Source organism: Dysidea avara, chromosome 6 (genome assembly GCF_963678975.1).
Source record: "Dysidea avara chromosome 6, odDysAvar1.4, whole genome shotgun sequence".
NCBI lineage: Eukaryota > Metazoa > Porifera > Demospongiae > Dictyoceratida > Dysideidae > Dysidea > Dysidea avara.
The window spans coordinates 38304404-38328200 of record NC_089277.1 but is presented as its reverse complement, the minus strand read 5'-3'; the positions used below and the strand labels follow the sequence as shown (position 1 = coordinate 38328200).

Sequence of the window (23797 nt, the reverse complement as noted above, 5' to 3'; positions counted from 1 at the left end):
CACCTCAGCTAATCCCTCTCTCAGCGCCTCCCCAACAGTAGCCTAGCACACAACACACATACACAACATCACTTGTTCATATCGCATACCTTAACATACGCTGCTTCCATTTTATTAGTTGCTAAGGTAACTAGTATACAAACCATTCGATTGTGGAATTCTCCGATGAGTGATCGAGTCATATTGAAGGCGCTAGCTAGTAGGCCTAAGAGCCTTAACTTGGATAGTAAGGGGTTAGTAGAGTTGCCTAAGGCCATAGGACAATTGGGAGAATGTCTGCGTAACTTGTCCGCTCGTAACAACAAACTCACGTGTGTTCCTACTGAGTTGGACCTGCTAAAAGAGGTATGGTTATGTGTATATTACTGTTTCTATGGTTACTGGTGTTTTAGCTTTCACAACTAAATTTGGGCAACAATGAGTTTGAGACCGTCCCCCTGTGTGTGTCTCACATGAGCAAACTGGAGAAACTCCACTTGTATCATAATAAGATATCATCCATTAATCCTGTATGTATAGGTGAGTGTTAGTGTGGTGTTCCAAGTTCCTTTGTCTACCTTGTGTGGGAAATAGTGTCCACATGAAGTGTTGGCATCATCAAACAGAATGCTAATTTTCCCCTACACTTGGTACATGTAAGTTCATGTAAGACTCAGTCTTGTCTCCCAGACCCTACCTCAAGTGCACAGGTCTGGTGAACAGTCACCCTCGTCTGGCCAATACCCAACTCTTGGGAGCTTTAATTGATGATTATTTCACGACTTCAGTACTGAGAAATGGTAGTTTCAAGCCATCTCTTCCTACCACCATTATGTTTGCCATGCTCTACATCTCCTGTACTCTCCAAATGACATGGTGACTAGAGGAGTCACAATTTATATGGAGGAAAGGTGTCTTATTTATGGCTTCTCATTTGCATAATGGCCACATTGCTAAGTTTATCAAAATTTCCACCTTGAAAATGTGTTACCGTATAGTAAAAAAACTTTGGCGGTAAAGAACTTTGGCGAATTTGGTGAATAGCGTTCAATTCGCCAAAGTTTTTTTTCGCCAATTATTTTAGATGATCACATGAGCACATTGAGATGAAGGTCAGTTCGTACCACCACACAATAAAGATCAAGCTGACTTTGGAGATCTTGATCTTCCTAGGAATACGTGTCCCACAGTTGTAAGCACTCCTTGGGATAGCGACATCCATTCCAACCGGTTTCCTGTTCGCAAGTCATGGCAGCTAGCTAGTTCATCGTCTCGCGATGGATTTGGCCAAATACTTTGATATACGTGATAACCTCTGCTGCTGAAAAAGTAAAATACATGCAGTCGCTCTCGGCATTGCAGGAGATAGCGAAACACACCTTTGCTAGCACATTGTTAGATCAGTAGCTACAACAGTGCTGCTACAACGTACAACGTTGATGTTGAGGTTTTGGGGTTAGCAGTGAAAATTATCCTAGACCTCCATATAATTACATTTAGGTTTGTTTGCAAATCCCATGAAAATGTTATCACAACTTTACTATACCTTGGAAATATTGTGTACTGTACCTGATGTAGGGTGTGTTGTAGCCAAGCTTATAAAAAGGGTGCAGCCTTCTGGGTGAAAGAAGTTGTGAAATAATGGCGGCCGTGAAATAGCTGCAATGATGGGATGATAATAAATTCTTCATGCATTCATAAACTTTATTATCATCCAAACCATTGCAGCCATTTCTTGGCTGCCACCTTTGATTTCACAACTTTTTCATCCAGGCTTTTTGAAGGCCGCGCCCTTTTTTATACAGCTTGGCTGTTTTTGCATGAATTTCACTTATTTTGTATTTTAAATATATACCAAAAGCCAACCACAAACTGGCTTTGGTGTTTGTTTTTACACAAATCATTATTTATAAATGCAATGAAGATGATATAAGACAAACAAGTGCTCTACCAATGCAGAAAGATACCTACTGATGCGATACTAAAGCCAATTTATTAGGGTTCCACCAATACATAAAAGTACCTATCGATCCGATACCTAGCAGTAAATTTTTACCGATACAGATACCGATGCTAATATTAGCCATACAATTTCCACACCTCTCAAGTCATAATCAGCTATGTGACTGCTCTATTAATATTTTATTGTGCAGTGACTGTTCTATTAGAGTATTTCAATCTTTTTCATGCAAACAAAGTAAGTAGCGGTTGCTCAATGTTTAACAAAGCAATTCCTTGTGCTAGAATAATACTCAACTCTATTTCCAACCTGTTATATCCCAAGTTTTGCTAGCATAGCATTATGTTGATTGTTGGTATCGGAATAACCGATACCAATTGATACCATATCGGCTCTCATTCGATACCAATCCAATTATCAATAAAACACTACAATTTATACTGATATAACTTTGTGCATGCTTGTTCATGGCTATATAAAGTTGTAGTAGATATATGTAGTGCCCGTAGTTATTTACAATAGTGTTTTATAACAAAGTAAATTCCTTCCAAGTTAGGTATAATGTTGTAAAGCAGCAACAACTCGCACACAAATTACTCAGTAATTCATTGTAATCAAACACACAAGTCTATATATATAAAGCTGTCTGTCTGTCTGTCTGACGGTCACGCTGCTTACTCACCAGACTTGGCGCGAATCGACATAGTCTGTGCTGATAATGAAGCGCTCATCATCCGCCTACTCTAAGATTGTTATCACGAGTTCACGCATGCTTCCGTTCGGTCTCTACAGCACGTAGAAGGCCAAGGTGTAGAGAAAACTTGAGCAACATTCCTTTGAAAACCACAGCGCATACTGTTCAAGTGGTAGAACGCCTGACTAGCATGTAAGAGGTCGTGGGTTCAAATCCACGTGTTGACAGATTTTTTTCTTTCTACTCAGTACCTTTTGTGTTAACACCTTTTTAAAACACGACTTTTAGCTCATCATATCTTGGCATGCAAAGCACGTATCGAGGCGGGACCTTAGCAAAATTAAACGCCCATCATCTGGCAACTCGAGTGTTGTTGTAGCAAATCAATACGTGCTTTACATACGTTTCAAATAGTGTTGTACAGTACAATGCCAAAGCTCAAGCGATCAACGTCTTCACTCCGCGCGTCTCAGGCAAAGAGACGCAAACGAATTCAACGACAAGACAGGAATAAACGATGGCAAGCACAACTACGAGACACAGCTGCTCGAAGAGAAGCCCGTCCAGACCCTTTAACAAGAAATGAAGAACAACTACGAGACACAGCTGCTCGAAGAGAAGCCCGTCTAGACCCGGTAACAAGAAATGAAGAACAACTCCGAGACACAGCAGCAAATACATTGTGTTTATTCACACCTCAGAAATATGCTGTAAATTGCATTTATATTGCTGCTCAAGCCCTATCATTCCCAGCCATTAAACAGCCATTTTTCTTTGTTTTGTCTGCACAATGGGATAGAAATAACTGAGCTGGTTTTAAATATTACATACCTTTTGTTACTAGATCCATGCACATATTACAGGACTTAAGAGTGTTTAAAAATGGGATACTTCATTAACAGTGGAATCCCTCTATTCTGGACACCTTAGGACCATGCTAAAGTGTGCTTATCAGTGTGGTGTTCTGCATGATTTCAAGAGCCTAAATATGTGTACACTAATACAACAGGATAGACAATTGTCCTAATTATCAAGGTGTTCTGATTTCAGGGGTGTATACTAATCAAATGGGATGATGATAGACAATTGTCCTAATTATCTCTTTGTAGTAACATGTTTAGTAAGTGTGTGTGTGTGTGTGCGTGCGTGTGTGTGTGTGTGTGTGTGTGTGTGTGTGTCATGTACAGTCAAATCATGCATAACCCATACCTGCACGTAGGGCAGGTAACAATGCTAGTATCTTATAATCGCAATACAAAACCAATGTAAGCCATATATGGATATAAAAACGATTACTACAAATTAACATCCTAATGTCATTACCCATTGCAGAAAGAGTAAACGTAAAACAGATGGAAAAGACAAGGCAGTGAGTACGACACTTTAGGCAGATTTTCTCAATTTTCAGTATGGCCATATCGCTCTACGGGCCTCACTTCAAGTTGTAAAAGTGGAAAAGGTTGTAGTGCTAGTATGAGAATCTTTGTCATCTAGGTGATTGAGGAGTGGTGGGCTCCTCAATTGATCACTGTCATTACTCACCAAGGTCTCCTGCAAGGGACGTAGGCGATTGATATGCACTACCTTTGTGACACCACCTTTGTGACACCACCTTTGTGACACCACCTTTGTGACACCACCTTTGTGACACCACCTTTGTGACACCACCTTTCTGAATGACTATGGTTAGAGGACTCTTAAGCTTGTGACTGTCCATTGGCCTGTCCAGTGAGGATCCAGTTTTTGTGCTGTCGGGTCTTTCAAGAGCACTTGCTGTCCTACTGAAAATGTCTCATGTGTGCAATAGTTGTAGGAACATTTTTGATCATGTGATGATTTGATAATGTCTGCATCCACCATCTCCCTTAACTCTAATGATTTGTTCTGAAGTGATACGTTGTAAGCAGCAGGGTCAAGAATGGCAGTTTTGCTTAGGGTTGGAAGGTGAAGAACGGGAGGGTTAGTACCAAAAAGGATCTCATAAGGTGACAGGCCAGTTGAGGCATGCCTAAACTGATCAATGATTGTCGCAATGTTGGTTGACTTCTTTGAGCTTCTATAACTGCTAGACATCTAGGGCGGGGTTGGCAGTAACCAGGCAGAGAGGTTGCCTTGACAAGGCATCTGTCGTCTGGTTGCAATGTCCTGTATGGGAAATCATATGCTCAAAGTTCCAGAGCCCAACCCTCTAATCGCTGTGAGTGTGCATTATTCTTTTGAGAAGATTCTAAGGGCTTATGGTCAGTCTCTAGGGTAAAGTAAGCTCCAATCAAATAATGATGAAATTTACAAATAGCCCACAGAATAGCTAAGCACTCTTTTTCAGTGGTGGTGTACTTCTGCTCAGATGTAGAAAGAGTGCCACTGGCAAATTCTACTACAGTGTTTCATCCAGTGGACAGAACAGTCCCCAAGTCTGTGTCTGATACATCATTCGTCAGGATGAAAGAATCATCCAGATAATGGTAGTCAAATACTGGTAGAGACTGGAGAAACCATAGTTTGTTGTAGTGAATCAAAGGCTGTCTGCTGGGCTTGTTCCCACATAAAAGGGGTCCGTGATCCAGTAAGTTTCGTGAGAGGAGCTGTGACATCTGCTTGATTATTACTTGAGCTTTTTCTGATTCAGGACTGACTCCACTGGATGAGTACTCAAAACCGAGATGGGATACAGAGCTATAGCCAAATGAACATTTTGGCCCGCACAAGGTAAAACCCGCTGCTTGAAACCTACTAAGGACATGTTGAAGGCGAACGTTGTGGGACTGCATGCTATCAGAAAAGACAGTAGAACACACCTGTTTGAAAGTCTATGGTGATGATGCTTAGTTAAAAAAAACACAGCGTAGTATGGCAGGGACTGATAGCTCGTTGATCACAACAAAGTTGTGGGGAACTCTGAGCACTCCTAGGTCTACTGTGGTTGTACCTGGTAGAGTCAATTGTCTACCATCTGCACTAAGAAGTGTGGTGTGTGTAAGAGCCAAGTTGGTGTGTGGGCGTGGGAAGCATGTACGTATGACTGAGCCTGAAGCTCCAGAGTCTAATAATACATGTACAGAATTATCACATATTCTACCTAATACACATGCAGTTTTAATAGTGTTTGTATTTAGTGATAGTACAGGTACACAGTCAGCACTTACTAAGGTTTGGGAGTGCTCCCAGCTCAGCGTATCAGAGCACCCCCTCTTCCTTTTCCCTGCTGAGTCCAGCATTGGTGAGCAATGTGTCCTCTACCTCCAGATTTAAAGAATTCGATGTTTCTTGCTCTACAATTCCTGGAGATGTGTCCCTGTCGTCCACACTTGAAGCACTTGATTGGGTTATCTATAGGTTGGCGATCCATTGAAGATTAGGCCATTAGCTGTTGTATCACTTGTAGCACCGCCTTCTCCAATTTGTTGAGTCTGTCATCATTGGTAGTAGTAGACTGGTTGATGTGCGTTAGGGATTCCTTCGTCTCTGCATTTTGGTACATTTGGAGCAGCTCCACTACTTTAGCAATAATAGACATGTATCCTTCTTCTGGCAGCAGTTTAAGCTGCAAGGACATCTTGTCTGATAGAGCATTCATTAAATGAAATTTCAGTTCTTTGTCCCTAATTGCATCTGGTAGTCCAGGTGGAGCTTGGTCCAGTAGCTTCTCCAGATCTCGAGCGAGCTTATCGACGCTTTTACTACCCCCATGAAGCTGTCTGCTCGCCAGCTTCTCTCATGCACTTAAGCGGGTTGGCATCCTTCTAATGGGCATACGGATCCATCTGTTCTACTCCTAAGGCTTTGTAGATTGTCCATGCTCGTCCCTTTAACAATGTAGGGAGACGTACAAGCTTATTTCCATCGTTCCAGTTGTTTGCAGTGCAGTACACTTCATAACATCGAAACCATGATCTCACATCTGTGTTTTGGAGAGGTTCAGGAAGGGCAATTCCTTGGCTGCCGGTCACCATTCTCCCGGGTTTCAGCATCAATGTAAAGCAGCAACACAACTCACACAAATTACTCAGTAACTTATTGTAATCAAACACACAAGCATCATATAACCACAATTACAAAACTAATGTAAGCCATATATGGATATAAAACGATTACTACAAATTAACATGTTATTGTCATGACACTATCAAGAGTAAATAATGGAGTTTACTCTTTCTCTTGCTAACAGGAAGAAGCCTTTATGGTGAGTACAACAAGAAATACTTACCAATTGAAAGAGAGGACAAGTAGCGTGGCGTTCATCAATCACTGTAGAGCTTAACCAGCAACTTGATGGTAGTCATCTCTAGTGTTGCTGACAATTGGCAACACCGGAGTGTAATTTCGTGTGAGTCCATCTTTAGCTTTGACTTTCACATGGCAACCATATATGTGCCCCATCTGGTAATTGAAATGTAAATAGCTTGCTGTTGTGATCCACTGGCCACTGCTTTTAGACTACAACTAACAAATCTGTTATCTGATGAAGAAAAACACAAGCCATTTATTACCTGCCAATAATCAGATATGAATATTGTCGTACATAGTGTGACAAGTGAGTAGTATAGAATATATAGTCTGTCTTTGAAAGTTGGTAAATCCGGTGAACTATCAGGTACTGGGGTGATTGCTAGTGGAAAGAAGGAGTAGGCATATGCATTCACTCTACAGGGTGGCTGTTGAAGTTTCTCAGTATGTCCTGTCAGCTGTGTAATGTTGATGGTAACAGAATTGTATCAGTAGGTACGTACATCTACCAAGTTGTTCATAATTTTATGCATCATAAAAGTTCTCAAAGTGTTGCATCTGCTTCTTAAGTGGGCATCCAAGTACTGTATACTAATCATTTCCGATACGCTTACATACCTGTCATACTTATTTACACATATCTGTCTTTGTACCACTTCTATCGCTTGTACTGTACATTGTATTGATGGTATGGTGACCTGGCATATTCTAATATTGGGTGCAGAACAGGCATCAAGTAGCACTCACATCTGGTGAACACTTCTTAAGATTAAACTGAAGGAACCCTCTTTACTTTGTTTGCCTTCTTGCCTTGTGTGCTCATTCCAATTTAGATTTTTGTCTATGGTCACTCCAAGATATTTGGCATGATCAGCCTGTTGTATGGGTGTAGCTACTGTTCATGTAGTAGGAGTAAACAAGAGGGGATAGTTTGTTTGTGATCTTCTCTTTAGTGTGTCATTTGCCATGTACAGTGTAGATGCCCGTTGGGTTAGCATATACAAATCCTATTGTAAGATACCCTGATCTGCTTTAGAATGAATTTCCTAGTATATTAATGCATCATATGATCTTATGCTGGACTTTACATATTTGAGCAAGTCATTTATATTGCACAAGAAGAGAAGTGGCTCCAATACTGATCACTGCGGGAATCACTTTCTTTACCATTAAGTACAATTGTTGAGGTCTTCCTGACAAGAAACTTTGTATCCACCTTAGTGTACTTCCTCTAATTCCATAACTGAATAGTTTATGACATAATCTAACATGAAGAACTTTATCAAAAGCCTTTGACAAGTCTAGCAAGATGGCATCAACTTGTCCACTGTTATTTAAACTGGTTGCAAAATCATGTATTGTAGATATTAACTGTGTGTCACAAGATCTTCTTTTACGGAATCCATGTTGCTCCATACATAAAACATTATACTTATCCAAATGAGCATTATATGCTGGTTGACAAGATGTGTTCTAGTGATTTACTTACAATGCTAGTTAGAGAAACAGATCTACATACGTATAATTAGCTGGAGAGGAACGATCACCATTCTTGTGAATCGGCACAACTTGTGTTTTTTCCCAGCCACTGGAACATCTCCTTTGTGTAGTGATGCTAGAAAAATTAAAGTCAACGAGGGTGTGAGGTCCATAGCCATTTCTTTAAGGAATCAGGCAGGTAGTCCATCTGGTCCTCCAGCTTTACTTTGATCCAAATTTGAAAGAAGAGACTCCACACCATTAACTGTGACATTAACAGGTATCGTAGCAGGATAGGTATCTCCAGATATACTAGGAATAAATATTGTATCTTCTCTAGTAAAAACAGAGGCAAATTGATTGTTATCAGCGTTTTGACATTCAGACTGTGCCAACTTCTTAATGTTGTAATATGCAGTCCAGTCTTGATGGTGATTGGATAGACGGGCTCTTCTATACAGACTCTTTTTCCTTATAGAGATCTGTTTTGTTTTAGTAGTAACCCATGGTTGATTATACCTTTGTGAGGAAAGTTTTGAAGGAATCAGCTCCAGACAATATAGACAAACATGACTTACTGTGTTCAGTTCTTGATATGAGAAATTGGTAGGTCATGTAGGTCACTCCAGTTATTGCATTTATTCTCTATACTATTTGTCTATCAAGATTTTGCAGTAACTATTCTATTAGAGTCTCTCAAATTTGCATGCTAAATGTGATAAGTTTTAAAAGAACTTATGCCGGCCCTAATGGCACTCCCTTCCACCTCCATGTCTCAACTATGAAATGTTTTTGCCTAAACACTACAGAAAAAGTTCTAAACAGAGCCTACAATACAAGCCTAGGGATCAGGGCGGAGCAAGCCTCCCCTCATCAACAACAATATCGATAGCAGGGAAGACCGAGAAGTGGAACCTGAACCCCTTAAGCATCTCACAAAGGAATGGACCAGGGAAACCCCAAACAACACTGGAACCAGCCTATCACTGAAGAATATGGGGAATTTCACTTAGCACTCAACAAATGAGCCAGGTGCTTATACATTGCGGTAGCAGCTGTACCCATACCACCAGAACTGGAAAAACAATGGGGGTAAACTGCCATGTTCAATTTCACATATGCATTCTTCATAGGCATGATGCTTTTCACCTTCATGTCGACGAAAAGTGGCAGCAAGGGGGTGGAAGAATGATTGGTTGCTGCAAGCTGTTTACATAAAAAAGTTTTTATGATGTGAGCATCGCCAAAATCCTGCAGCCCGGATATTCACTCTAGCATCATCCTCAACCATAGCAGAACAATGGCACAAAATCTCCCAAGAGAGCTATTGCAGGTGGGACTCAATTTGCATATCATGACACACCTCAGATAACAATATGGCAGTCAGATCTCTTACATCATTATGGTGCAAGATATTAAAAGTAGCTAAAGGCGTGGGGCACAGAAAGATCTTTACTACACACTCAGTGAGAAGGTAGATTAAGTCATAACGGAGGCACAAGGCATCAACAAAATTGCCTAGAATAGCACTTATTATGATGATTATGATGATGATGATTGGCGTGAGTAGGTAATAGTAGTGTACTAGCTTCCCCGCTGATCTCTACCAAGATGGCTATATTAAATAGAGATGTACTGATCTACCAATCTAGTATTGGATCGGTGCCAATCTCGACAATTTGGTAGAACCAATTTTTAGTAGAAGCCACTGATTCATAATACCGATTATTCTGATCATCATGTCTTCAAACATATTAGACTTCTTCTATCATTTCTCTACTCCATTTATGAAATAAGCTACTAAAGTATAGTACCATTTCTTTGCCTGTGCCCATTGAAAACTATGAGAAGCCATATAAATAACACAAGTTAGTTGTTTTACTTACTGAAACTTACCCTTGAAATTACCAGAGGTGAAAACAATGAATAGTGCTACACCATATCAAATTGACTAAACTATTAGAATCTCTGCTACAAACCATTCCAAGCAAGTCTTGGTAGGAGCATGCATTAAAATTGACGATTGTCTGGGTAGTGTAACTGAGGCCACACCACCATTTCTTATTGACTCCAGTAACAGAGCTGTGATCATTATTCAGCTAAGAATTGACCAATTAGATTATAAGTACTACCTGTGCAAGATCAGTCATCACATCAGATTACTATTGTCAGATCGGTACAATATCGGTAGATTGGTAATAATATTTCCTAGATCGAATCGGTATCAGTAAAACTCAGAAAAGTTGAATCTCTAATATTAAATATCGGGCTTTGTTTCGATGGAACACTAGAAAAGATGTAAATAGTATTGTACTACACAAGATATTATTTGATTACTTTTGTAGTGTTCTAATAGAGAACACATCGTTTTTGAGGATTTCTAATAGAACACACAGAATGTTCTAGAACAATCTAGATTGTAGGTCTATGAAATTATGAACTTTACGGATTTTAGAGAATTTTGATTTATAAAGCAGCAATTAAATGGGGTGATCAGCCATGATAGCAGCGGCTCAGTGGTGAAGGATTTTGATGTTCAGTTTGGAGGTCCCTGGTTCACATTTTTCATGTACAGTACCTTTTTACCCTATGGTGGCTGTTCTATTAGAGTATTTCAACCCCTCAATTTACAGTTTAGTTTTTGCCTTGTAACCCTGTAGCTGTCAATAGGATTTCTTTTAAACCACAAAAGGTTTGAGCTATGATGGTTAACCTATACGCATACTGATTTTAAAATTATTCCCATTGTAGTTTACCCTGTACTGACTGGCCTGCAGGCATGAGAACAAGTCGGCCTTTTTTAACACAAATAGTTGTCCATAGCTCTATGACTATTAACCAGATTTGCACCAAACTTGGTACGTGATTATTCCACAATACATTCTTAAAGACCAAAGCTCAAGAAAAGCAAGCTATGCATTTGCATTTTGTAATGGTTTTTGTAAGGCAACCCGAGCCCTGTTTAAACGAAGAAAAAAAATGAAGAAATTAAGCTGAATTTTGAAGGCTTTTATTTCATGATTGTGCTAGGCAATCTTGTTCAAATTTGGTATGTTGGGTGCTGAAGGTGGAGTGTTTGTGGCATTAAATTGACTCCAACTCAAGAAGGGAACACGGAGCTACGTATGTGTGAAAATCACATTTTGTTTGTTCCTGTAAATATACTCACGGTGTGGTGTGCCGGCTTTCTTGTCCACATGACACACTACTGCGTGTCTTGATATCGTATAGCCTACATATTTATTTCAAGAAAATTTTCTCTGATTTCGAGTTTTTGGGGTAACAGTGAAAATTTTATCCTGGAAATGTGTAGACGTCATATACAATGGGATTATCTGTAAATCCGTGAAAATTTATTACAACTGTTCACCTCAAAAATATCCCCCTTGAAGTATTTAAACTATGCGGTACCATGTAGGCTCTTACATTGCGATGTGTTGCTATATACCTTGTGGGCTCTTGCATTGGGATGTGCTACTATACTGTGCCTCATGGGCTCTTACATTAGGGTGTTACAATACTATACCTCGTGGGCTCTTATATAATTTAGTATGTTACAATATATACATGTGTGTGCCTAATATACTAATCTTGTGGCCTCTTGTATTAGGATGTACGAATATACTGTACCATATCATGTGATCCATTGTTCACACAGTTGGTCTACACCAGCTGACCACACTAAACTGTAATGGTAATCAACTACAACAACTACCGTCACAGATCAAATTGTGAGTTGTATTGGGTACACGATCATTAGTTTCTTTCCTGCTAGAGTTTTTGTTTTTCCTACCATATCGATGTTATCACATCCACATTTAACACGTTGGTCGAGGTTAACAGTCTGGTGTGCAAGCACCAAAGCTGATTGTCTGTAGAATATACTCTAGTTCAACCATTGGTGGCTAGTTAAGAAATTTTGATTTATGTGACCTTTAATTCAACCATCCATATATGTATGTTTACCCATGTTTGTTATATTGAATAATGCTGGATGAGAAACTAATAATCAATTTATGCAATTGTTCTCTTGATAATGCCCCCTTAACTACAGTGTAACAAACCTACAAGTACTCAGTGTTAGTTGTAACTGCCTGACTGGTCTGCCTGATGAGGTAACCTTGTTACCACGACTACGACAACTACATTGTGATGATAATGAGATAGTGTCATTGCCTGAGGATATCGGGAAATGTCGGCTGCTAGTGAAGTTATATGTTCATAAGAACTGTTTGGAAACTTTACCTGAGGTGTGTGTGTGTGTGTGTGTGTGTGTTGTGTGTATGTGTACAGTACAGTACAGTACAGTACAGTACACTACAGTAGAGTACATGTGCACGTGTATGTGTTTGTGATTGCATGAGGTGCAAGGACATCATAGTAAGTTTGACCATAGATTGTGAATTCCACACATGTATGGGATTCTGTTGTACTGGGACATTAAAACTGGCGGAATAGACCCCTACTGATTGCTTCAAATGCCATGTTTCGATTTCACCAAAAGTGGCAAGACACTTTGACTACCTGGCCTCTGTGCATCCAATCTATACTATGGTATAGCTGTGTTTGCATGTATTGATTTCATGTTGTGATACAAGTTTTAACCTCTGGTCTTTTTCCATTTCATAAGTCAAGTTAAGAAAGATGTCTTCACGAGTCATTCGGGGGGTAGCAAACGATTGCTTTACTGAATTAATAGGAGCTTGTGTGCATAGATCTGTGGCATGCTGTACTTAGTTTAGTGCCATGTCAACACTGCACGGTTTTAGTTTATAGCCATACTGGTACAACTAGTACAACTGTTTTAAGATTGATCACACAAGAAGCAGATGCAACTACCATAAGTCTTAGGGTGATGAAGTACACAACTGTAAGTAACAGGTTAGTTTTTGAAGGTGGAATCTACATAGCTGTCAGTGGAATGTGGACAGAATACCTTTCAAACAGCAGTGGAATGCCAGTGCTATAATGAGAGTGTTGTACAGCAGTTTTGATACATATATTGCTATGAGCTGTTTTTTTAAAGCAACAATTGACTAAAAAGCATGTACAGCTAGTAGCTGTCTGAATGACTTAAAGTGATGTGCTGCTTGTCTAGTATAAAATCCTAACAATAAGATAGTTGTTCTATGTGTTGCTATTGCTGCTGCTGTTGTTGTTTTTTTTTCCAAATTTATATTTGTATTTTGTATTTGCATTTCATTATTTATCAGTATTCTGTACTGACTGTCACACTAAAATTGCAAGCATTAGAACATCCTTTGTCTCACAGGAAAGGCACAATATGACATTCAGGGATTCTAACAAATGACGTCAGTACATTGTCACTATTTCTCTTTGTACTTTACACCATTACCTACAGTACTAATCACAGGTATTGTGGTGTTAGTCACACTAATTCCCATTGATTTGCTAGTGTGTTTCATTGTAGTCAGTGAAGAAGGTTGATGATTTATCGTGCTCTGTTCATCATTCTCTTCCTTGCCATTAGTAAGGAAGTACCAGTGGCAGCAGCTCAAGAATGCTCCTCTCAACCACCGGCTGATGGCAGTGGTGCTCCTGATCTCCAACAAGTGACCACAATGCCTTATTGTTATATTGATGACTGTGCCATTGAGAATTATGAAACTGGACAGCAACTAGATATTGCCTACACTACTGACAGTGTACTTGTGGTTACTCCAAAAGGGAACCAGACTTCCATGGTCATCAACAAGATTGAAGAAGAGTTTGACTGTGCGCCATTATCGACCGTATACTTACTGCTGCCAATAGTACTGCAGTTAATGCTAATGTTGGTGAGTGGCATCATTCTTTTAACATATTTCCTTAAGAAACAGATGTCTACTTCCTTCAGAGTACTAGTTATGCTTTACAATGGTGCCATAATGTTTCGATGTGTGAGTGCCTTTGTGGTACTCCTAGCAAATACAATAATTCAGTTTGATTCACAGCCAGCTTGCTATGGCGTAATGTTTACATTCATGCAGAGTTTGATGTTCCCTGAAGAGCTAGGGGTATGCATTTTGGCCCACATTGCTGCCGTAATGTATTACAGCAACAAATTACAGGCTGATATGCCAGCTAAGAAATTATGCAAATATTACATAGTTTACATGCTTGGCATGCATGGTCTATTTAATGCCCTCATAATTGGATATGATATTGCTACAGGTGAATACAGACAGGTAATATGGCCAGATGGATTTTGCAGAAATATACTTGATGGTTACAACACTGTCACAATTGCTCGGCTTGGCAATGCAGTCAACAAAACGGTTCAAATTATTTTCTTTACAATCTTCCTGATGTATTACTACAAGTACAAGGTAAACATTGTAGAGGATACAGCTCCTCGCAGGATGGTCACCAAGCTGCTTATCAGGGTCGGCGTTATTATGGGAGCGACAGTTGGTATCTCCCAACCCATGTGGCTGTTGATTTCAGTTTTTAATGCACAAACGGTTTACTCGTTTTTTGCAGCTCTTGCCTTGATGATACAACAGATCACTGTCTTGGTTGTAGTATCACGCTGAACGCTACATCACCAAAATGGATTGACTACTTTTAGAACATCGCAACAATTGAATATTAAGTATATACATGTATCACGCTTGTGGTTGTATACATGTGTGTAGGCTGTGTTTGTGTTATTGTATGTTAGTACATGTACACTTTTCATACAACTTTTAATCAAGTAGTCCACTATGTACGTAGCACAGGAGTGCACTACTATAATTTAACATAATATACAGTTAGTAGTCCAGTGGTAAACACCCTCACGGCTAACTAGATATACAAGTAGTGCAAAGTCGGTTACAATTCATCAGTACAAGAGTAACTAGTTTCACTGTATGTAGTTCTGTTATTGTTTTTTTTTTGAGATGTGTTATATGTAAAATGATAATATTGGTAGCATTGAAATGAGCTGTTCTCACCTTTCACTTCAGTGGTGTTTTGTCACAACAGACTGCACAAGTTACATTTATGAACTACATGACCATGACTTGACCGTGACAAGAATCATGGTGTGACCGTGACACGCATGTATATGAGTGTAGGAATTTGTAGGCTATCTGTAATTTTGTTTTTGCTGGGAATATAGAGGCCACAGGTGCTTGCAAACTGCAACTTGTAAATTTGTATCAACTGCTTGATCATTATGTATTTTCAATCTGATAACATAACCCAAACAACAAGGTAATCTTAGGTACTTCGGTCTAATAACTGACCTGATTATTAGTGCACTTTCAATTCTAGCCATTAAAACAGAGAGACTAATTAAACAAGTGTGCATTGTAGGGGTAAATATCGATATGACAATATATCGATACAGTAAATGAGTATCATGATACAATATACTGCACTTAGACAATATCATATGTATATCGAAGTATTCTAATGGAATAGTCAGTGAGTGCTCTATTAGAAGATATCGGCATAAATATTATAATTTAGAGTAATACTGTAATTCGGTGATCTCTTTCTACATTGTACTGATGTACTCTTACCTGTTTATTCTTGTGAATTTATCATAGTGTGTAGCCGAAATGGTTGGTACCGGTTATTTCTGTATTAGTCATGACCAGTTCATTATAGTATCGTCTGCTCGAACAGTTTATTGATGGTGATACATGATACACAAAATGCACTGTAACACAGAGCCCTAGTGCATTGTGAATCATCATCTACGTACATGATTACCAGAGTATACAGATGGTTTACAGACTCGGTAGTTGGCCAGATGGAGGGGTCTGGGGGTACACTTCTCAGCTTCTGAGACATTTAGAATTATTCAAAATTTACTAGATTTATGATTCCATGGATGATTAGGGCTAACCTAAGTGAGGCTTACACAATTGCTGGTCATGGACTGCTCGATCACTATGTGTTTCCAACCTCAGGCTGATAGCAACAAACAACAAGCTGATTTAAGGTACTTTTAATAGCTGACCTGGTTGTCGGTGCACTTTAAATTCTAACCATTAAAACAGAGAGACCAACTTAACAAATGTGTGCATTGTGAATCATCATGTACATACATAGGGTATACAAAGATGTTTTACAGACTTGGTAGTGGGTCAGATGCAGAGGTCTGGGGGGTACCCTTCCCAATTACTAAGCATTAACATGATTCAAAATTGACTAGATTTTGATTCTATGCGTGATTAGGGAAAGCCTAAGTAAGGCTCGCACAAGATGGTAAACATGGTGTGTTGTACATTTGTTGTACAAGCATTGCTTACCCGTACGTTAAGAATATGGAAAGCCCCACAATGCTTAATTGTGTAGTCATTGTGCCAAGCTGTGGAGCACTGTATGTATGTACAGTATGTACAACGTTGAGTGACCAAAAATTTAGTTACAAACACGAGAAGTAGCACATTGGTTGAGCTCCCAGAAGAACACGTGGTCAGTAAGGCAGATACTAGTGAAGAGAGACTTAGAAGGCGAGGAGAACATGACAGAATAAGAGAAATGAAGAGCCCTGAAGAAATTGAAGCAAAGTTTATAAACCATTAATTACAAGACAAAAAGAGTTGCAGAATTTATTCACTATTGCTGTACACGGCATATTGTTATTTGCACATGTTCATATTATTGTAGCTAATCACCAATCTACAATTTATAATATTTTTTGTATACCAGGCTAAAAGTATCTACAGCAGCTGCCAATGTAACAAGTATACATGTACATGACCATGTAGGTTCACCCTACTAATATTTTATTGGTGATGTCAGTATTAGGCAAGTTACTTGGACCAGTCAAATATGTTACTCTAGTAATGTGTTATTACCAACACTGGTGATATATGTATTATGGTTGGAAGATTTGCTGATTAGTCTTAATTAGATGTAGTCACCTATAATTGTAGAAATCAATAAATCAAAAAAAATACATTCTCTGGTTTCAAAATCTATTTTTTTCTTTGCAAAAATCATACATGATTATATTGAACAGATGTAGTTATTTAAAAAAAACTGATTTCATGACTTAGAACAGCTCCATGTCGTATAGGAGCAAGACCCATGTAGTTATTAACAGGCAGAACACCATCTATTACCTGATTGACATTACATCACTGTAGAGTGCAACATGACAATCCAAGTAATGTATTACATTCAGTGTTTGCTCAGGTTTGCTCCTAAGATGTCCCAGTGGGTAGGTGTGGCTGTGCCAGCACGTCAGCTAAAGACTTTGTTTTTGTGTGTATCTGTGTATATATACATGTGTATGTGTAGTGTGTTTTGTGTGTGTGTGTGTGTGTGTGTGTGTGTGTGTGTGTGTGTGTGTGTGTGTGTGTGTGTGTGTGTGTGTGTGTGTGTGTGTGTGTGTGTGTGTGTGTGTGTGTGTGTGTGTGTGTGTGTGTGTGTGTGTGTGTGTGTGTGTGTGTGTGAGTATGTGGGTGCGTGCGTGCGTGCGTGCGTGTGTGTGTGTGTGTTACTGTGTAAAAACATCACCACATATATGGTATGTTTGATCCCATTTATATTGCAATTTTCGTTCAAACTTGATACAGCACGATTGAGATATGAGTGATTCTTTAAAAAAACAAAATTACAATTGTGATATATTTGTCACCACTGTAAAAGACAAACGTAACTGAATTTTATTGTAAACCTGGCTGAGATACGTATCAAAGTACAAATGTCCTTGTGAAATGATTGAAGATGAGGATATTATACTCTGAAAGCTAGACAGCCAAAATGCACGAAATTGAAATGCTCTATTAGAGCAGTCATACTCTAATAGAACATTCAGGAAAATAACACATTTAACATTATTGTTATCAAGAGTACATAATTTTTATATGGAGGTACTCTTGTTATTATGAGAATGAAACCACATGCGCAGTACTTATAGAATAGAAAAGATAAGTATTTAATGGGAGCCTTAAAGCTGGCTTTGCAGTTTGCTTGTACAAATTCACAAACAGAAAAAGGAGTGACACTGTATACCAAAAGTCATACAAGTTGTGAAAAAAGAGTGTAGCCTTAAATAATCGATACTCAATAATTTTACAATAACGCTAAAACTTTGCTGGATGTACATTGGACAAATTGTAGATTGTAGTATGTGGTATTGTAAGCTGTTTTTTAGAACCACTTATTAGAGCCACTAAATAAATGATGACTGAAGCCCCATTGATTTACGTACATAATGTATATTAGAGCTTCATTCAACAAGTTTAAGGAATTTTATGTTCGATTAGGGATCATAGAATAAAAGTAGGGAAACAAAGGAGGTTGCATACACCTGCAGATACACTAGTGAACATTTAATCCCTAATTCAGTCTATACCCCCAAGACCAAGACTGAATTAGGGATTAAATGTTCACTAGTATGTCTGCAGGCGTAGGCGACCTCCCTTGTTTCCCTACTTTTTTTATGATCCCTAATCGAACTTAAAATTCCTAATTTTTCCTTAAACTTGTTTGTTTACTTTTTTGAAACATTATTATGACTGGTGAACCCATGCATCTACTGTAACAAAAGAAAGAATGGTGCCAGAATTAATGTTTTCGTCTGAACGCGTGCCCCAGCTATCAAATATTGCTTCAAAAGTGCAGTGGTAACTACACTTTGCATTTAGCTACGTTCAGCCCGTTACACAGCGCTACAGACGAAAAACACTAGGAGAAGACTTCAAGAAGTGCCTCTGCAATAATCCAGTCACCACAAAAATATGACAATTCATGCACCCCAACTATCAATTACTGCCTCAAAAGTGCAGCGGCCATTACACTTCGCTTTCAGCTATGTTCAGCCCATTACAAAGCGTCACAAATGTAGAACGGTGTTAGAATCGTATCTGCAATCAATCCAGCCACCATGGAAAATAACCATGTACAAACGTACTGTAGGGAAGCCATGCATTACGCTACTGCGAATTGACACCTTGGGCTGTCAGCAAAAAGAATGGGACACAAAGGAGGACAAAGGTAAATTCATGATGCGTGCATTGTACGTACTGCAGTATGCCAAAAGGCACGTCTCGGGATGAAGTGACGTGGAACAGTGAAAAAATCAAGCCCATAGCCTTAGCTGTTATCGAGTTACGCTTGCCTGAAGGCATCAGGCAGGCAGGCAGTTAGTCAATAGAAAATTCCGTTGAATAATTTTTTTTAATTTTGTAACAATTTATTGGAGGCCTTTAGGATCGTACTGAAGGCACTTTTGGGCTTGGTTATACCTAACCAATACTGCCAAGGCGCCAGGAGGGAGTTGTGAAGCTGGGTTTGGGTGAGTTTTTTGGCTAGGGAAACCCAAATCACCATGATCCCTAATATACAGTACTACTGTACTGTATGATATTCTACTATTTCCCTAGTTCATTAGCAATGAACATTAATACTCTAATTGACCAGTCACTCTTGGTATTTGGATAGTCATGGTAATTAAATAAATGTGATTCAACTAACTGAACTTGTGCTGCATCGTTGTGATGTGTTAAAAGTATCAAGTGTGTATTACAACATTATAATATGTCTAGTGAGTATTGTAGATCTCCGTCCAGTCTATAGGTGATTGTCTAATGCTGGAGGTGTGTGATGTGTCCAGTAACCAACTGAGCTATTTCCCCAGGAATGTGAGTAGTTGGGTGGTCTGTTATATACCTGTTCACCTGAGCCCTTGTTAGACGATTGCACAATAGAAACCCACACTTTTGCATAGATTAACTATGACTTTTGTTTGTAATGCAAATATCGGATTGACTATCGGTTATTGGCTTCTTTTGGTGGTATCCATATTGGATATCGGTACATGCCAAAATCCCATATCGGTACAGCTCTAGCCCTTGTTAGTCAGTCTTGTTACACTGACCACAGGTCAAAACATTTGGTAGCATGTGAAGCCATTTAAATGGTGGAACAGTTTTTCAAAAATGTATTGAGCCAGATTGAATGCTATGGCTTTTAGAAAAATTGATGGGGAAGTGTTGTGAAGGTGTTAGGGAGATGTATAGTGCTAGCTATTGAATAGAGAACACACATTCACTCATTTGAATGAGTTAGGAACAGACTAACCAATGCTCTAATGACTATTATTTATATTATTATCATAGTTACAATTGCTGAATAAGTTGAAAGAGTTTCACTTTGAGAACAATCCATTGTTGCCACGGTTACCAGTACCATCGGACCAATGTTTTGAGGTGTTGTGCCTCAGGGTGAGTGTTGCATCACATTATGTCATCAGTGATTATATATTATATTATATTATAGGAACTGGCCACACGTGTACTTGTGATGTGTATAAGAGATGGGTAAGTGTGGTTACTATGGTTACATGATGCATTGAGAGTTGCTCTACAAAATCACCATCATTAACTGGCCAATCCAAAAATCCCCAAATGTGTCATTACTTGCTAATGTACAGTAACCACCTGCTTAATGTGGCCACTATGTAAAAACCAGCCAACTTAATAACCCTCAAATGTGTCATTTGTGTACAAAGTGACCTGTCTAATGTAGCCACCTGTTTAATAAGGTCACTGTGTAATAAGGTCACCTGTTTAAACCAGCCAACTTGAAAATCCCCAAATGTGTCATTTGTGATTGTTGTTGCCATATGTAATAATCAGTACACATATTTTTCAAAGTTTCAAGAGTCATCTAGTTAGAGTACCCACACTATTACATGAAATTGTTGATTTGCTATTTGCACAATAAGATGGACCTGCAAGAACTCCACATGTTGTGCATATTTCAAATTTCATTTGACATTTAATTTATCTACTGTAGATACTGAAAGAAATGACCAACTAAAGATTCAGGCCTAAAGCTGATAGCTTCAGAAGCTATGGTACTATTCAAATGCAACGTCGTCTCATTTAGGATGACTACTTGTGAGTGAAACGGACACCCTTTAATTGGCGAGTTTTTTAATCGCTTGTGCTCTTGTGATACAACGTTACATTTGAGCGGTATGTATATACAGCACTCCGCTAGATCAATTTGTACATTGATAATACATAGGCACTTACAGCTGTAATTAAAAGGTCATAACTTAGGAATGTGGTCTTATACCTTGCATCATCATGTAGTTGAATCCATTGCTTGATAAGTTACGTACGTTTGACAGTTCCTTCCTACGACTAGAACAAAGAGAAAACTGCAGGTACAAGATGATAGTGGACCAAATGTCAAGCGTGAGGTAGTTAATGCTCGCGCCTTTCAGAGCACTGACACAAACAAAGCTTTTTGAACTCCTCTTGCTTTGTGAAATAAGATGATACCAAGGTCTTTGTTGTTGTTAGCACCTTCCTTCATTGCAAAACATAATCTATGAAAAAAAAATTAACAGTTCATACTATTTCACTCATTGTGTTTAATGTAATGTATTCTAAAAGTACATAAGATTGTGTAAACGTGTGGGGTTCTTGAAAATCTGGTCACATTATGCATAACAGTCAACTGTACGGATGTTACATAGAAAGGTGGTAAAATATTCTAATAGAACAACCAGCTTGTTGTGTTTTACTTTCTTAATGATTTGGGCGGAACATTTTTATGGAGTACCCACATAATGCAAATACATTCTAAAGTTTTGAGTTAAAGACAAAATTAACAATTTTTCGCTGAGCCTAGTGAATACTGTAATAGAACAAAACTGACTAGTTCTCTCATACAATTCTAGTAAAGTTGCTACTGCAGTAATCCTGTAGCTATCGTAGTAACTTTTAGTCCAAAAACCAGTCAGTGTTTCAAATAGAGTGACATATCAATTGTGCATATACAAGTAAATGTTCAATGTAAATTTGCTTGGCCACAGATTATGGTGGCATCTGAGTATAACCATTTCACAAACATGAAGCTGTGTTAATGTGCATGATCTTTGATTTGCTTTGCACCGTCCATTCCTATTTGTTATTGGGATGTTACATATGTTTTGTATTCATTTTCTAGTGATGCAAGAGCATCACATGTTGCTAGGCAACAAGAGGATATTTGGTCATCAGTATGTCATGCTGGATCATGTGAGCTGTGTGGGAAGCCATACATTAATTCATGGTTGGAGTGTGTCCACTTTGTAAAGGTTGGACAGGTATGTATGTATAAGAGTTAAGAAGTGAGGGGGGGGGGGGGGTCCTATAGACGTATAGAGTACTGCCAATACACCCTAATTAATTGCAACACCAAAGTTAGCTTACCTTTGATCAGATCAATATCTCTACTGGTAACTGTTGATAAGGCGAATCCTTTATTTTGAGAACAGAATGAGGTGATACAACGTGTTAGCTGAATATATACTCTCCCTCAGAATGCAAACAAATGCATGACCTTAGATTAGTTATACTTGTGTGTAGAGTTAAAGTTGATTTAGAATTATTTGCTGCTGTTGTGGTACATGGGACAAGAAAATGTTGTTCCTTAATAAACCACTAAATAAAGACTTTTAGGAAAAGTGATGTGTTTATAGCTCACCATTAAGTTCTGTAGCTGCCTTTAATTTTTTCTTTCTGTGCTTTTTGCTGTTTTCAAGCTGTTGTGCTGAGCTACAGGATGGCCCATTCCCAGTAAACACCAGGGACTAATCTAGTCTTGTACCCAGACCACAAAAGTAGATAGATTGCAAAGCCTTACAAAATTTATGACATTACATCATATGTATCACAGTGTATGAGCTCTGACCAATTAGTGCCCACTGCTGAAATGACAATATTCAGCTTAAGTGAACAAACTATTTTATAGCAACAGGTATACAGGTATACAATAAAAGTGTGCTTGTAATTCAACATTGATCAAAAAGATTATATTGCGTCAAAGACCACTAGTAGCATTGTTTTAATTAACTTTGAAAGGGAGTGGTCAGGCTTAGTCAAGTAGGTCTCATCTGCTATATAGAATACAGGGATCTGATTTGGATCAGATCATGTGTGTACTAAAGTGTACTTACTTTGTACAAGCCACACCCAGTTATTAGGAATGTGTATTGTTACATGGAGCCATGCCCACTTATTGGAATTGTGTGTGTTGCTGCTGCCGGTGGACTTATGTTGAGCTACACCCACTTATCCATCACTGATTACTATTTTAATTTTCAATTTAACTGGGTCTCATCTACATTGCTATCTGTGTCAGTGGTTTAACAGTACAGACTGACTATCAACACATATTATTATGGTGTGTCATTACTAGGTACTGCCTCTTGCTAGTGACAAGAAACAGTCTATTCCAATTAGAGCACCTCTTTGTTCCTACCAGTGTTTCAACAGTGAGGGTCATGGCTACTTTGGAGTAGTGGAGTATCACACTGACAGCAGCTACCATAGTCAGTTGTAATCGTCATCAAGTGGCAGACTAATGAATCCCATAAATACAGTACTGAGATAATCACTAACATCTGATGTGCAGCTAACAGTTGGGAGTTTGTATTATGTTATAGTTAGCAAGCAACTTTCTAACATGTATTTGTTATGATATGAAAACAAAGTGCTGTAGAATACTTGGAA

The 23797-nt window shown here is 38.7% G+C and overlaps 2 protein-coding genes across 2 annotated transcripts; both read left to right on the top strand.

Annotated features, from left to right (window-relative positions):
- The first annotated feature begins 136 nt into the window (after positions 1-136).
- Positions 137-23797, top strand: LOC136258295 (leucine-rich repeat-containing protein 69-like). Its single transcript, XM_066051624.1, has 9 exons — positions 137-345; positions 393-519; positions 11998-12070; positions 12394-12589; positions 19859-19930; positions 20408-20512; positions 20568-20608; positions 22251-22389; positions 23484-23797. The coding sequence occupies exons 1-9, from the start codon at positions 166-168 to the stop codon at positions 23625-23627; spliced, it is 1077 nt and encodes a 358-aa protein (XP_065907696.1). The 5' UTR covers positions 137-165; the 3' UTR covers positions 23628-23797.
- LOC136258296 (uncharacterized) lies at positions 13736-15088 on the top strand. Its single transcript, XM_066051625.1, has 2 exons — positions 13736-14137; positions 14514-15088. The coding sequence occupies exons 1-2, from the start codon at positions 13787-13789 to the stop codon at positions 14529-14531; spliced, it is 369 nt and encodes a 122-aa protein (XP_065907697.1). The 5' UTR covers positions 13736-13786; the 3' UTR covers positions 14532-15088.